This window comes from Pygocentrus nattereri, chromosome 7, assembly GCF_015220715.1.
Source record: "Pygocentrus nattereri isolate fPygNat1 chromosome 7, fPygNat1.pri, whole genome shotgun sequence".
Taxonomy (NCBI): Eukaryota; Metazoa; Chordata; class Actinopteri; order Characiformes; family Serrasalmidae; genus Pygocentrus; species Pygocentrus nattereri.
The window spans coordinates 8,515,801-8,532,478 of NC_051217.1; the positions used below are offsets into that span (position 1 = coordinate 8,515,801).

The window sequence follows — 16,678 nt, forward strand, 5'->3', positions numbered from 1 at the left end:
GGTCTAGAGTTATGCGCGTACAATACACGTTCAAAAGCAAAAAAAAAGCAAACAATAAATAAAATATGTAGAAATACATATTTAAAATTATTTACATTTATAAGCAGAAACACAACAGTATAATCTTGTTTTTCTCAGGCAACAAGAATACAAAATGCACCAACATAATTATCAACCAGTGGGACTTTAAATTTGAAATCGACTGGTCGACAACATTGAGATCTGTAGCTGGTGTCGCTGTTTTCGTACTGTTGTCACACTGCTGGTATTTTTCTGTCTAGGTTGTGTCTTTAATATCGTCGTTTTTTTCTCATTATTGTGAGTGAGGCGGTTACCTTTTATTCATCTTAGATGAACTTAACTATCCCTCATTTTATTCCCAGTAGTCAAACTCGCTTTAGCACCTCTTAGAAGTGTTAGACTTAACCCAGATTAGTCTTGAGCCTTTTTCAAAATAAGTGCCCTGTAATATTGTTTTCAGACAAAAAGAGCACATAATGTAAATGTTTATTGGTGTCACTTAAAGGAATATGTTACCAACAGCACCCTAATGCATCTAGAGCCTTATCCCTAAAAATGTAGTCCCTCCTCTATTATCTCCTTCAAAAAACACACCTTCCTCAACAGCGTCCCACACAGTCTGTTCCCCTCCTTACTTCAGTGGAAAGTGTGTGTGTGTGTGTGTGTGTTGGGGGCTGGCCAGAAGAATGTGTGTGTGTTTTTTTTTCTTGGAGGAATGACAGCAGCCAGCAGGCGTCATGAGTGCAGGAGGCTGGGGTCGGGCTCAGAGATTAGCTGGTCCTCATGACCAGGACTTCAGTCCACTCAGCCCTACGGCTAACATGGACGAATACATGCCGCGCACCTATGGCACCGGCACACTGGACAACAGGCCCCTGTTTGGAGAAACCTCTACCCGGGTGAGAAAGAAAAAGTTCTTGTAAGAGCAGTGCAGTCTGGAGAGGTGAAAAAACGAAATATTAATATCAGAGTACCCTAGTGAAGTACCCTAGAATAAAGAGCAATGCCCTTTGGTTCTATGTGTAAAAGAAGTGGTGGTTGTAAGTGCGATGCAAATTCTATTCTCTTTCAGGATCGATTCGTCAACCTTGCTGTTGGTGGGTTCACATCGCTTTTAGTCATAGTAAGTAAATTGTTGTTTTCCAGCCGTCCTAAATCACACAGTCCCTTTTCCACATACAGATAAATAGACTGAGCTCCTGTTATTAACACTGTATTTGCATAGTCAAATATACCAGGTGAGCCACAGTCTTGATGAATTGCTTGAAGCTTCAGTATGTAAAAGAGTGCTTGGATATTAGTTGCTTGATGTACAGTCTTGATGTTTAACTGTGTTCCATTCCCTTTCTCACCAGGTAACCATCATCAGTTCATTTGTCTTTCCTACACCTCATCCAAAAGGCCTAAACATCTTCTTTGTAGTCTGCATTGTCATGATCTGTTTCTCAGTGTTGGTTCTGGTTAGTTCTGTCATCAGGTCTCCATTCGCTCTACATTTGTTCTGTGATACACAGTAACAGTAAAAGTTTTTTCATGTGCTTGTCAGACAGAACAGGGCTGTAATCAGAATAAAAACGGACCACAATGTTGATTAGCTATTGTGATAACATCACTTTGACTTAGTCAAAATAACATCTCTTTGTCTATTTGCAGATATTTTGGTATCGTCAAGGAGACTTGGAGCCCAAGTTTCGAAACCTCATCTATTACACCATTGGCTCCATCATCCTGTTGTGTTTATGTGCAAATCTTTACTTCCATAATGTTGGGAGATGACAATTACACATATGCCTAAAAACCACACTTCCATAATGATTACATCTGCCCCTTTTTACTGTGATTTCTGAAACATGACAGCATTCCAAAAGTAACTCACCCTGTGGATGAACAGACAGAAATGCAGTGAATATGTTAGTGTTAGGCAGGATGCTGAGGTATATGCTGAAAGCTTTCTGTTTATAGGATTGCACTGATTGTGTGATTACAGTTATTGCTTTATGTAACTAAAGTTATAAGTAATTGTCTACAGTGTACAGTATAATAGGCAGAATGCACAAACCTCAGGTATTACTTTGACTACAATGTCTGATCTTCTGCTTATCCTAGATTACTTGAAATATATTAATGGGAAGATTGTTAATAAGCAAATCATGGTTTTAGGAAATTATGTTGTTTTTTCTTGTCTGTATATGTATATATTTTTTGTTCTGTGTTGTATGCATTGCTGTGTGTTCAAGAACAATGATTGCTACAATGACAAAGCAAAATGATCAGATATAAGCCAGACTTGTATTAAAACATTGATACAATTACTGAGGGTTTCTGATGTTTTTGTGAGTTGTTTGCCCTCTAGTGGTGCATTGAGTAACATACAGGGAAAAGGCTCATATTAATTGAACGTGCTCTTACTGCGCACTCTCCAGATTTTATTCACGTGTCTAATTGTGTACTACTCTTTTATTCAAAGCCTAAAGCTATTTTGTTTTACATTAACGGAGCACTTCAGATTTTACGTTTGCCTCCGAATAGCTGAATGAAACTTTCTTATTTGCTTTTCTGGCCTTTGCCTGATTTGTAGCCCATGGTTTCATAGCTAAATATACAGGGAGAGCCGAATAGCATGTGAAGCTACATGGCTAACAGAGCAAGCAAAATCAAGGCAAGTTGGGGAGATAGGAAATTAAGATCTGAAGATTTATTATTTATAATAAATAAGACGTCATGGCTCAAAGGCTAAAACGCACGTTTTACCACTTAAAGGGGAACTCCGTTGGTTTTTCTAAATGATTAAATGTTTGAAATGTAATCAAAGTCATTCAGAGAGGTTTGATGTGAAATTCTCCCTTCCGGAGAAACATGCAGAGTCAGGAGTGCTCACAGTGGTAGTGATAGGAACCAGACGTCTGATGACCCTCAGGGGAAAACTGGCAGATGAAATGGTTAGATGCTGCCTGATGTCTGACACGTTGTGCCAAATAGGTTTTATAGTTTCTTTAACATAAATAACCGTTTTGTGACATATTTTGGCTTAAATTGGATCTTTATCCATTCATGGCGGAGGCAAAGTAGTCCTCAAAGAAAACTTATTTTTCAGATTTATCATTATTACATGTAACAGCATTACATGTAAACACTCAGAAGGCCCGTTTAGGTTCGCTGGTGGTTCTGGATAGTAAATAAAATGTCCATATTTGTGTTGTAGACATGGCAAACCTCTGGTTGCTATCACCACTATGAAAGAAATCTGAGCACGTTTCTCTAAAATGAATCATTTTACATCAAACCTCTCTGAATGGCCCTGTTTACATTTGAAGTAAATGGTGGACTTCTCCTTTATCGTAATAAATCTTGTCTTTTTGTCACTTGTCTGTTGTCACAAAGCAACAGACTAAATTTCTTTGTTAATAAGAGCATGAAAAAGAAGTACAATTCAAATCGTTATGCCATGTAAAATGATCTGCCATCTTATCACACGCCTTACACCAAATTTAGCTGCTGAAGGGTTAAATCCACAGTGTGGCTTTAACAGCGTGGTCCAGTCCCCGAGCTGACGTCACAGCGAAGCCTGTGAGGAGGCGAGGGAGAGTTGATGAAGGCGGAGAAGAGGAGCTGCAGGCCGGTTGCACTGAGCTCCGTCCGCGCCTGTGCGGCTGTTGGATGCTGGACTGGATTTGTTTCTTTCCCGGACGATGGAGAACCCGAAGAGAGCGATGCGTGTTATGAAGTGTTTGGCTTGGATGTACAGCAGCCTGTGGGTGATGGCCGTGGCTGACAGCCTAGCTCAGTGTAGCGAGGTGAGCCTGCTCGTACTCTCACTTTTCTCTCCTGAGAGGATTCTACATAATCTGATGTCTGCCTCTCAGTTATGGCTTTGGTGTGCAGCGTACGAAACCAGCTGCGAGACAGTAATACGACTGTGAAACTTTACAGTGAGCCAAACAGTGTCTAACAGAGACAGAGGCATGTTCTTAAGAGGACAGGAGCTTTGCTTTCCACCTATGTATTCTGCACCCCATATTTATGAATGAACGTAGCATATAATACATTTATTTCTGTCTTTTTTCCCCCAATGTCAACAGTTCTGCAGTCTCTCACTCATACCTCAACACTTATACCTCATTCTTATATTGTCAAGTGCAGTATTTCCAATAAGTGCCTATAGTGAAGCCCCCCTCCCTCTGCTGGACCTACCTAGTAGGAAGAAAGTTTGCTGTCATGGAAAACAAATATGGCTGCAAGTGGGATGAAGAGTTAAAGTGATTAAGTTTTCAAGTGGAACGCTTCACCTTTTTGCAGTACTATAGTCTGTATGTCAGAGCACAGGTGACATCCTTTGGTGACCCTTTGGATCTGTTTGGATTAAACAGCAGGTTGTACCGTACTACCAATATTCAGCTGAGTCATATAAGGTGCTGCCCATTAAACTGTGACAGAGCACACATATTCATTTAATGTGAGGAGTAACTGAGTAAGGGAAAATGGTCTTAATCAAGTAAGACTGCAGTTTTCTATTAGACCACTTAAAAATATTTAATATCTTATGTGCTTCTGGGGTAAATCTAGTGTACAGCCACGCTCTCTTCTCAATCACTTCTCCTATGATTGTGCTTCAGAGGGGCATGGAGGATTGGAAATTGATTTAGGTTGTAATTTGCACCGTGCTTGGGTCAATTTCGGCAGTGTCACTTTACTTCAGGGGGTTCGGCTTATCTCGTATATGAATGTTATCTCTGCAGTGCCTACATTTCTGACATAGTTAGTGTTATCTCTAATATTGTGCTAATGGATGAGTTAAGTGGTGCTTTTCACCACTTCGGTCACAGATGTGTCCCCCTACTGAAGTGCTCGTTGATAGGAGGCCTAAAAATAGTCCCTTTGAAACCGCTCCCTTTTAAAATTGAGCACATCCGCGGGTGGCTGTGTGGATTAGGAGGGGAAAATGAAAAGAGGTTATTGTACAATTTAATGCTGCACAACAGCTGAAAGCAGGACTGTGCATTACAGTGAGTATTCACACACTCCAAACCACTTCTTCCTGCTTGTAAGGAGTGGCTCCTTACACAGCAGACACAGTACAGTCCATTAAATGTGAACAAACTGACTTTTGGTTACTTGCTTATCTGAGTCACTGGTGAAGTAAAAGCATTAGTGAAGTCTACAATATAATACATTATATACATTGCAATACATTATACAATAATACATCATAGTGTCCTGTAAAATTATTGCCATTCTTTTTAAAAGTGAACGATTTTGGCCATGTGCATTTTTACAGGATGTTGTTAAATCGGTTAAGGAGTAGAAGATACATGAAGGATTAAAAAAATGGAAGAGTGATGGACTTGTGTGGAAGACGACTGGGATGATGAGCAATAAATCAAGACAAATTATTGATGAATATTGATTTTTCATAATATAAAACCACATGTATTTTACAATTACATATGCAGTATATACAAGTCACTTGAAAAAACAGTGGGTGTCTCATTCTGCCTGCTGCTTTTCTCTTTCCAGATGCACTAGAATTTAAGTAGCATTAGCTGCACACAGATCTAAATATAACCAGCACTTTACTACCATGATTCAGACACTGGCTCAGGTTTTCCTGCTGTTTACTTACAGGACCATTAAATAGGAAATATACCTAATAATGGAGAAAATGAGAAGCAGGGACTGTCTGTCTGTGTGTTTGTTTCTCGGTTTAGTTGGGTGTCCATTCAAACTTTTTATACGTTTTAATTCATTGTCCAAAAAGTCAGTAAAACGAAATGCAGATTAATCAGTGGTTAAGTGCAAATTACTGAAGATGACATGACGCACTCGCAGCTTACGGCTAAGACCAGAATCTCATCACTGTGTGTGGCATATACAATGGAAGGATCTGTCAGTGGACCACTTTCTTCAGCCCTCTGTCAGCTACACATGGTTGTAATCCTAACAGTTCAGATAATGCAAGCAGGGCGAATTGTGGCCTCTTTAGTGATGAATGAAGACGCTGTCCCATTTTGTGCGTAGTGCACATGTCTTTTGTTCACACTTTGTCATTGTTTATTTGAAAAATGGTTTCTGTCACAATTTTTGCTTTCATATTTAATTGATAAACCAACCTTTCCACCTCATCCAAGCACATCTTTTAAATCAATTTTTTTATTTCTGGCTTTTTATCCAGGTTTTTAATGCATGCTTTCAAAATTAAAAAAAGGATGACAACCTGACATCAGTCTTTCAATCTGACTGCTATAAACTGAACTGGCAGATGTATTTAAATGTGCTTTAAGGTGACATAAAATAAATGAATTCAAAACAGGCTGTTTTTGCAGCTTAGTTTCCATATTTGGAGTGTATGAAATGGGGATGGTATGTTTTGAAACATTAACAATGTTTATCAGATTTTATCAGGAATATTTTTTTTCTTTTCTGATATGGGCTCTTTAGTTGTCTGACATATGATGTTACAGTAGTTAGAATTCAGTATAAAACTCAGAATTCACATAAACATTTGATGAGCAGTAAATTTCATCCAAAATTCATTGCTTAGGCAAATAAGGTTGCCATGGAGTTTGGAAGGAACTAAGTTTAGTCATCTGTTCTAATCTTGAGACGCTTATCATTAAGGGCTAGTTTTGTGGACTGCAATATCTCTGTTACTTCACCATTAAATTTCCATTTAGTCTTCACTCTTTAATCTGGCCAAAGGTTTCTGGCACATCGCATTGGGGCGGTAAAGAAAAGCTGGAGTTGTGAAGAGCAAAACACTTATTCAGTAACCTTTTATAAAAATGTGCAATGTGCAAACCGGACAAGAAGGTTATCTAGTTAAATCAGTTAATTTTGCTCTATGACTTTTTTTATATTCATACAGTTTAACCTGCTGAACGGCTCTGATTGCATTGAGGAAGTTTAATCAGCCTCAATTTGACTAAAGCTTAATGTCTGGCTTCCAGTTTGGAGATAACAGCCATGTAGTCACCCTCAGCCGTCTCTGAGAAATGCATGTTGTGTTGTTCCTGACAGAAAAATGCTTTTAAATGAAAAGGTGGATACCACATTCTTGAACTATGATTTGTTATCATAAGTTATTGGGTGTGGGTTGATACGTGGATAAGGCTCTATTGTATTAATGGCACCATTGTTTTTCCTGTGGCTTTGCAGTGTTTGTAATGATCATTAACCAAGCAGTCCTCTGTTTGCCTTCCCACAGTATGCATTTGGTTGGCACTCTTGTAGGCCATTGTAGATGTGATACAGTGTGATCTGAGGCTAGCTGTTTGTTTAGTGCAGTGTGACTAGGTAAAGCTGTGCTATGCTCTGTGTTGACCTGCAGGGCATTCTCAGGGTTTATCAGTTTCCTCCTGATGGCAGCCTTTCCTTCCCTCTATCTCAATCAACACCAGAGGAGAACAGGGGAGTTGAGCATGATTAAAGAAATGAGTCAACAATTTTCACTTTTTGCATTAGCCAGTCAAAGCAAGTGTGCCTCATAGACTATCAGTCAATTGTTCACTCTGTAGCGATTGTTTTACTTGGGCAGTAAATATAATGAAAGGGCCTATCCTGTGTTTTACATGTTTATCTTGTTTCTGTGCCAAAAGCTGTTGTTCATTGTTTACATGACCGTTTTCCTTTAATTAAAAAAAAAAAAAAAGGCAATGTATTCCTACGTTTGCATTTAGCAAAACTTTGTAGTTATGCTACCCATGATTATGAATAATGGTGTCAAAATGATGAGTAAGATGTAATTTACCTTAAAGCATTTGAAATGGCATCAGTGAGAACACTGAGCTCAAAAGATGGTGAAAATTCAAATGTAAAAAGGAAAACAGCACCTCTCTTCTTTGCGAGTCGGGATAAAATGACTTTGGAAATGTACTTCAACATCATCGTCAATCATTCCATTAGGGTGGGGCCAACAGCGTAACATTATGGAACAAGGTTTATTTGAAACAGGGTGGCTAATCTTGCAGCAGAAGGTGCAGAGAAACGGATCTATGTTTTTTATACGTGACCCACAAAGAATCTTTAATAGAATGAGTGGGTTGATATTATTTGTCCAGACCAGAGCCTACAAAGATAGGGATAGGGATTAAATGAATCAGGCATTGAGGGCTGTCTTCTAATGTGGATGTAATGTAATGTTTGCTGTTTACAAAAGATGTACTCATAGTTGTTTAGTTGTAATTGTACTGGTACACATAGCATAAGTAAATCACACAAATATCTTGTCAAAAAGGCTGACTTGACAGCATGGTACTGTCATATTTCAAACATATTCAGCTAGGTGGTCTCTAATTAAATATCATGTTATGGGTCAGTCATAAACAAGGGCAGTTCTGATGCTCTTCTTATTCTAGTGAAACTGAAGGGATGACACTGTGCAGTGTGGGATAGTAACACTGGGTCAGCAACCTGCAAAGCTCCTGCTAGTTTAGCACCTATAGCCAACTAGCCAACTACCAGTTAGCAAAATATATACAAACTCTTATCAAATCCAAACAACATTAAAAATTCTTCTTAGAATTACTTTTTAAAAACGAATATTGCAGAAAATGGCTGGTTTATGAGATACGGTGAGCTGATTCATGTTGGCCAGCTGGTAGTCTGTCAACTCGGACTTGGCAGAGACTGGTGCTTTTTCACCGAATAACATGGCCAAAAAAAAAAAAAAAACACCTAAATGCGTCTAAATTAATCTAAATTCCATGCATATACACTATAAGGCCAGAAGTATGTGGACCCATGTCTGTCACACCTAAATGAACTTGGACAGGCCATTCCAAAATTCACTGTGTTCATTCAGTAAAAAGAGTGCTTATGAGGTCAGACACTGATTTTGGACAAGAAATCAATGTTCCAGTTCATCCCAGAGGTGTTCAATGAGGTCAGGGCTTTGTGCAGGCCACTGGAGTTCTCCCACACCAAACTCTTCACACCATGTCTTTATGGACCTCACTTTGTGCACAGGGGCACCATCACACTGGAACAGGAAAGGACCTTCCTAAACTGTTGACACAAAGTTGGAAGCCCATAATTATCTAAAATGTCTTTGTATGCTGTAACTTTAACATTACCCTTCACTTGGACTAAGGGGCCGATCCCAAACTCTAAGACGCAGAAACTTTACTGTTGGCATTATGCATTCCTGTAGGTCGCATTCTCCAGGCATTTGCCAAACCCAGATTTGTCCATCAGACTGCCAAATACTGAAGTGTCATTCATCACTCCATCATTCTATTCATCAGTCCAGTGGTGGCGTACTTTACACCATTCCAGCCATGTGTTTGGCATAGTGCATAAACTGCAAGTCATAAGCTGCTCGGCCATGAAAGTCTGTTTTATGAAGCTCCTGATGCAGTGCTTGTGCTGAAGTTTATGGTGTACTTTTGGCACTTTTTGGTTTTTTGGCAGTTTATGTGGCTTGCTGTGAAAGGCTTGTTTTTCCTTACATTGTCCAGTGCAGGCAACTGTTTGCTATAGCTGACTAGAATTTAGCTGGAAAAACAAAACCTTTTGTCCCATCTAAATGATGTTCCAGCCCCAGGTTGTTTCTTGTATTAGTCATTTTAACTAGTGATTTTTATTACCACATTGACAGTTTTGATAACAATCTACCCAAATTAAATATTTGTGTATGATAAAAGAAATAAATAACAGGGCTCAAAATGAATAAAAAGAAATAACAGGGCTTAAACCTGGGTAACAGGTAAAAGTCATTAGCTTGATGGTGCACATTTTGCATACCAAGTACCAATAATCAATATATAGTGATATATGTATTAAATAGTTAAGTAAATGAAGTTAAGTAAATAAAGATGATGCAAATTCATCATAATGAATGGAACATTCCCTTTTTTTATGAGACAGGTTTTGGTTTAAAGAAAAAGTCACTTAATTGCTTTTGAAAAGGTTCATTAGTTGGGGACATGGGACAAAAATTGAACTCTAGTGCCAAAAACGGTAGACAGGGCCCTTGTTTTGGGAAGGTAGCTAGCGTTAACAATGGCTTTTAACTAGCTTAATTCTGCACACCTACACATTTCATGTAGCATATTAGTGAGTGAGGTGATGGCAGAGCAATATATCCACCCCTGATGCTCAGTTTGTAGAGGACATCCCTACATGGCATCCACTGGAATCTGTAGGGTGGGCCTCCCCACTCCTTTGGTTATAAGCCACCGCTCTCGGGTTTTATCAATGACTCTCAGTCTGATAAACCAGAAGACACCATTTGGATTTAATGCTTTAAATGGATTGCATGTGTTTTCAAAACAATTTTCCCACTGAATGATCACAGTAGGCCAGACTCTTTTTTTTTTTTAGCTTGGTGTTCTGTTTGATAATGCAATTTGAAATACCTTATTAGAGAATGTTATTAAGTTAATTACATTTTAATTATCATTATGACACAATTCTTGCATAATCACCTGAAGCATAGCATTGTTGTTTGTAATATTATTGTGCATACAGTAATCAAGTTAAAAGAATTTAGAGTACACACTAAAAAGGGTTCAGAGCAGGCTCTGAGATAGAAGTCAGAAATTAATGTCTTTTATGCGTTGTCTGCTATCTTCGTCTAGCTTTGTCTCATTATAGAAGTTGGTGAGGACCAGATGGTTGTTTGTATCCTCTGATATGTAAAACTGAATTTAAAGAGGGCATACTTTGTTTTTTTGACATGACTGTAAAAGGTTTTGATTGATGCTGGTTTGTGAGCAGAAAGTATAGTAAGTGTTCTAAAGCAGTGGTAGTTGTTATGCTGTTTGGTTTAAAGGTGTCTGTTAGGGGAAGGGTGGGGTGGCACGTTAGCTTTAAGACAAGCATATGACTCACTCTCATTCCATTCTTTCACTGTGGTCTCTGTTTACCATTTGATATGCTTTTTATCAGTCTTCCCTTTACACAGAAACACTTGCCTGTATGTTGTGAGTTGCCTGCAACAAAATTTACATGCAATTTGACAGTTACACTGAACAATTAAAAACCCATCAAAGTTACATGCAGCACATCAAGGTACTGTACTAGTTAAAAAGTTGGCTGCTTGTGTTTTTGATACACTGTATTGTTCTATGTGTATGTCAGTATTTTATTTTTCTAGGGTTATTTATCATACATTTGGGTTATTGTATTTGTCTGTTAGGACTTTGAAACTTCATGTTGGCTGTTATAGCCTACTTGATGCCAGGCTTATCATGTCCTGGAAGCAGGACAAGATATTGCAGGCTGCATCTCGCTCTGTCCATCTGTACTTGGATCCCAAAGTAATCTGAGGTCTGTGTAAAATTTGGTGGCATTTATTGAGGAGAAAATTAATCCAGCATATAAATCACGAGAACATCGGACTAACAGCAAACAATATACTGTGGTAGAAAATCAAAACTGTTGTCCAGGAAACCAAATAAAAAAAACTGCTAATCCAGCCGGGTGGGGGTGGGAATCTGTTCCATTAGATGTGATCATCTGATGCACCTGATGTCCTTGGTTTCATGAAACCTGTTCCTTTATTCCATGAAGCTGAGACACAGTTGAGTTTTGAATGAGTTGCAGGATGCTTTACATTATGCAATTCAAATAAAGTGTAGTTCGGTCAAAGTTTCACTGTGTAAAGCCAGCCTTACTGTTGAGAAAAATATAAACATTTAATATTTTTGGCTGCTTCCTGGAAAACTAGAGAAATAAACTGCTTATGTGTTTTGTGTTTGTAGGGGGATTACTACTTTGAATACACAGAGTGTGACAGCACTGGCTCCAGATGGAGAGTGGCCATTCCTCAGAGGCCAGGAGAGTGCACTGGACTCCCTGACCCTGTGCAGGGCACTGACTGCAGTAGGTTCATATTGCGGGATGTGAATGAGACTCCATGTGAATGTGGGATGTAGTGAGACTATATCCCACTGGGCTTGGAAAAGATGAGAGGGAGAAATTATTGATTAATCATTCATTATTAATGCTTTGAATGAGAATAAATGTATTTTTTGTGGTCAATGATGAGGAAAGGCTTGCATGGATGTGACTGTATGGGAGTATCAGGTATAATGGTGAAAGCATGGTTGTGAAAAAATATCAAAAGTAAATTGGAACAAGACCTTCAGTATGTCCTTCTCGCAGTGTGTGGGTTTTACCCGATATTTCTGTCACATCCTTATCTAGAGAGAGGAATTTCCTCTTGGGCCCCATAACAACTTCACAGCTTTCCAGTAAATGTTCTTTAACCATCAGCAGCTCATCAGCTCCTCTCTGCAGCAACATCCTACATCCTATTATTGTCCTCATCATACAGTAAGAGAGCAGAAAGCATTATGTTGCTGTTTCCATAAGAAGCTAGTGCACCTTATTTATGAGTAAATGGAGAGCTGATTTAAGTATCCTTCATAAGGACAAAATTGTGAGCATACAGACAAAATAGTATTGAAACACTTTAATAAAATGCTGCATGAAATAAAATGCCAAAAATGTGATGCTTCTGTCTATAATATTAAATAGTGCATTAATTCCAAGTACATCATTTTCAAATAGATAAAAAAAACACATAATGCCTTTTCAAAAATTTGCTTTTATAAAAAAAGTTATTAATATGCCTCTCAGAGTAGGGGTGCTGATCTAAGATCAGATTCCTCTCTTATTTACTATTATTCTCCTGACAGGAACAAATCTTAGATCAGCACTCCTGCTCTGAGAAGCTTTGTGAATATAGGCTTTGATTTAATAATAATAGAATGAAGAGTTTTCTTCCAAAGTGTGTTATAGACCACTTCCAAGAAGTTGAAAGTTGGCTTTGCACATACAATAAATGTCAATGCTTTATCATGATTAAAAGCACTGTAATTAGAGAAAAGAATACATTAAACATGTTAATGTTTATCAAAAACTTATGTCCTAAATTGTTACAAATGGATAGACAGTGTTTTGGAATTAAACTCTTCTTATAATAATTATAAAAAAGTCTTTATTGACATAGTACATTTCTTTTTAGTTAGAGAAGTGCTTTAGACAGGAACACAAGTTAAAGTTAAACATTATGGCCTTAACAAAAAATAACAGGTCAGTTACCAAGAAAAGGCAAAAATGAGCCACAATATTCTAGGTATGTGCTAGCCTAAAAAAATTTTTAATCTGGATTTAAAAACACCTGTCAAGCTAGCATGTGGTGCTATTCCAGAGTTTAAAAGCTAAGTGATAATAGTATTCCACCAAATGAGCTGTTAGAGATCCTAAGAGTATGCAGTAAGCCTGCCTTCACTGAGCAAAGTGGTCTGGATGAGCTGTAAGACATGCTGGATCTAGGCGATTAAGACAAGGCAAGGCAAGTTCATTTGTATCTATTTCTAGAATAACAAAGCTTTGTAGGATGTGGTTTAGAACATGTCTTTGACCATGAAAAGCTGTGCAGTGCATAGTTGCCTTAGTGTTGGATGCTGGCAAAATGACATTTGAAAGCACACATCTTGGTGCCATATTAATGTACCCACCATCCCAGAAGTGCGCTAAAATCAGCAGAGAAACTAGAAGTATCTCATATCCTCTAGTATCTGCTGCCCTTCAGTACTAGACTGCCAGACAACCTTACACAAATGCTTCCTTGGCAGTTTATGCAAATGATGTGGCCTGTAATTCCTTAAGGTCTTTGTAGGCGTTTGTTTTAAAGTGATTGCATTCTGTTCTACAAGTCAAAAGGAAAGAAAAAATGATCACAGCATATAAAAATAACAGTGATAGAAATTCTGGCCTCTCTGAATTTAGAAACAGTCTTAAATATCTAGTCATGCCATCCAATCACCACCATTAACAAATATATCCCTGAAGCATACTCTTACTTGTAGTTATACAGAGGGGACTTTGTGTCTTTCTGACAGCAGTTTCTGGCCTCTAGTCTCTTATCACTATGCATAGTTTGCCAGAATGTTTGCAAAGCATAGTGAGAGAAGATTGAAGGCAGACACCGGAGTGTAGATAAAAGGACATGCAGCTACTGTACAGGGCCAGTGGGTGGCCTGTTTAAACACGGTTCAGTCATTCTCTAATATCCGGCAGCCAGTTTGACTCCTTTTGACCTGGAAACTGCTGTGTGTTTTGGTCAGACTGTCTTTGTCTTTCCTTACAAAAATAATCCGCACTATGAGTGTACAAGACTAGAAGCCTCTGTTTTCACAGATTTTTTTCAAAAATATCTGCATAATTCAGTCATTGGGATTCAGAGAGGCTCAAAGTGATTTGATGGGAAATGGATTTGTTGTTGAACAACTTACCAAAGCAGATATTGTTGCAGTAGTGATGATAGGAACCAGGGTTTGCTATATCAGCAACACACTGCTCTCAGTAGTTCGTACTAGGACAACAAGCTGGAAAACCAAAATACCATCGGCACCACATATTGTTTTTTATTGTTATCCATAAGGACAAGTGAACCTACACGTATCTTCTGAATTTCTATATAATATTGCTGATGGTGAAATGATGGTGAATCTTGGAAAAAAGCTTTCTTTCGGGACTACATCCTGCATGTACCCCCTCGCTATTGATGAATTTTAAAAATACTTTTTTAGACCAAAATTGGTTCTAAAAACTATCATAAAACAATGCCTCTGACATATATAATATACAGCAACAATTGAGCAACCCACTGAGTTCTGAAGATGCGGTCAGCTTGATGCAGTCAATCTTGTGATCACATTCAGAACCTGAGTGGCTGAAACTTCACAAAGCAGCAGTCAGTGGTAGGCTGTTACATATAAAGTTGGCAAATGGTAATATTGTTCGGATCATAGTCTTGGTGGGGTGGGGTGGGGGGTGGATGATAGGAGAGTTCACAGTTTGGGTTACCCAGATGAATGCACAGGCTGCCAAAGTGTCTAAACATGCACAGATCAGCCATAACATTATAACCTGTGTTTCTACACACATTATTCATTTTATCAGCTTCACTCACCATATAGGTGCATGTCTCCACCCCCTTTTACCCTGTTCTTCAATGGTCAGGATCCTTGCAGGACCACCACAGAGCAGGTATTATTTGGGTGGTGGATCGTTTACAACACTGCAGTGACACTCATGTGATGGTGGTGGTGTGTTAGTGTGTGTATGAGTGGATCAGACACAGCAGTGCTGCTGTAGTTTTTAAACACGGTGTCCACTCAATCTCCACTCTGTTAGACACACCTACCTTATAGATGTAGAGTCAGATACAGTAGCTCATCTGTTGCTGCACAGTTTGAGTTGGTCTTCCTCCAGACTGGTGATCTCCAACCCTAGTCCTGGAGAGCTGCCTTCCAGCCTCTGTCCATGAAGTTGCCCAGCCTCTTATTTATCTATAAAACATTTGATCCAGGCAATCAGGGGTTTGGGAAGAGGTTGATTAGCTGGTGCAGTTATGGCAAATTTTGGTGGGAACTTGGTTCTTCAGGAACAGGGTTGTGGACTATTGCTCTAGTTCTTCATCAATGGTCACAGGACGCTGCCCACAAGATGTTGTTGGCAGGATATATTTCCAGCAGTGAAACTGTGGCAGTGAAGCAGTGTTGAGAATGATCCACCACCCAAATAATACCTGCTCTGTGGTTGTCCTTTGGAGGTCCTGACCACTGAAGATCAGGATGAAAGGGAGCTAATAAAGCATGCAAATAAAAACAGACAGACTGGTCTGTAGTTGTAGAACTACATAGTACACCTCTATGGTAATTACAGCTGAAGAAATGGACTATGAAAGTAGAAACAAGGTGGTTTTAATGTTATGGCTAATCAGTGTGTTTGTTTCAACCCTGCATTACGCTGCCTGAGCTGTTTTACATACTTTCCGTCACTGTCTGGAATTATGCACCCTAAAACACAGATGGAGTAATGATGTAATGTGATTTTCTTTGTGAGGGAAGAAACTCTGTTATGAAATTAGCGTAGAGCAAATAAGTCTGTTTTATTAGACAACTCATGCAATAGTGATGCTGTTGTAAGTTTGTAAGGATGTGATTGGCCGAATTTTAAGTGACTAAATGATGTTTAGTGTATTTTGTACACTGTATGGAGGATGTCTGTGGATTGTGTTTTTTTCCTTTTACTATGTAAACAAATGGCTGTCTTATGAAGAAGGTAAAAAATACAGATGTGTTTAAAAAAAGAAGAATGTTTTCCATTCTCCTATAAAGTTAAGATTTCTTAGCGGTTACAACAGCAACAAAGTGGTAGAACGAGGTACCAGCAGTGACAATTTTTAAGAGATGGATGGATGGATGGATGGATGGATGGATGGATACTTTATTGATCCCAGGAAATGTAGCATCATTTGTAACAATTGCTGTGACTCTGCCATATTTATCATCACTTTCTCTGAGCATATTGTGTTTTCCCCATTGATGCTTTAGTGTTATGTAAATAATTAAATTCATCTTTGGCAGCTTTCTCATGTGAGGCGGGTGAGTTTTTGGAGATGTCTGCTCAGGAGTGCACTCAGTGTGCGGCTGGATCATATTCTTTGGGCAGTGGCATCCGCTTTGAGGAGTGGGATGACATTCCCCCGGGATTCAGCAGTGTGGCGACCTACCTTGACAACACTCCACATGGGCAAGAGGGGCCTTCCTGTAATGGGTGAGTGACAGGGGCAAGTTAGCTGTTAAAGGAATACTTTTTTAACCTAATATTTATTTTCCCACCCGCAGAATGATTGATTAACATA

General features: G+C 38.8%; 2 protein-coding genes across 3 annotated transcripts in view; both read left to right on the forward strand.

Annotated features, from left to right (window-relative positions):
- Positions 1-228: 228 nt before the first annotated feature.
- Positions 229-2,333, forward strand: tmem243a (transmembrane protein 243, mitochondrial a). Of its 2 annotated transcripts, XM_017692875.2 has the most exons (5): positions 236-318; positions 735-920; positions 1,094-1,144; positions 1,377-1,481; positions 1,675-2,333. In XM_017692875.2, the coding sequence occupies exons 2-5, from the start codon at positions 759-761 to the stop codon at positions 1,795-1,797; spliced, it is 441 nt and encodes a 146-aa protein (XP_017548364.1). In that variant the 5' UTR covers positions 236-318; positions 735-758; the 3' UTR covers positions 1,798-2,333. The 2 variants fall into 2 exon arrangements, with proteins under 2 accessions (XP_017548281.1, XP_017548364.1); XM_017692792.1 differs by having other exon boundaries at positions 229-920.
- A 1,228-nt stretch (positions 2,334-3,561) lies between these two features.
- The window catches only part of elapor2a (endosome-lysosome associated apoptosis and autophagy regulator family member 2a), a 44,341-nt gene continuing 31,224 nt past the window's right edge, over positions 3,562-16,678 (forward strand). The window contains exons 1-3 of the mRNA XM_017725399.2: positions 3,562-3,815; positions 11,721-11,841; positions 16,401-16,590. Of these exons, the coding sequence (XP_017580888.1) occupies positions 3,711-3,815; positions 11,721-11,841; positions 16,401-16,590 (416 nt within the window). The 5' untranslated portion in view covers positions 3,562-3,710. The remainder of the gene's footprint in view (positions 3,816-11,720; positions 11,842-16,400; positions 16,591-16,678) is intronic.

Excerpts from the sequence above, each read along its gene's own strand:
- tmem243a (XM_017692792.1), top strand. The coding sequence starts at position 759 with ATGAGTGCAGGAGGCTGGGGTCGGGCTCAGAGATTAGCTGGTCCTCAT. Across the intron at positions 921-1,093 it reads TTGGAGAAACCTCTACCCGG|GATCGATTCGTCAACCTTGC; the intron begins GTGAGAAAGAAA and ends ATTCTCTTTCAG. Across the intron at positions 1,482-1,674 it reads GTTTCTCAGTGTTGGTTCTG|ATATTTTGGTATCGTCAAGG; the intron begins GTTAGTTCTGTC and ends GTCTATTTGCAG.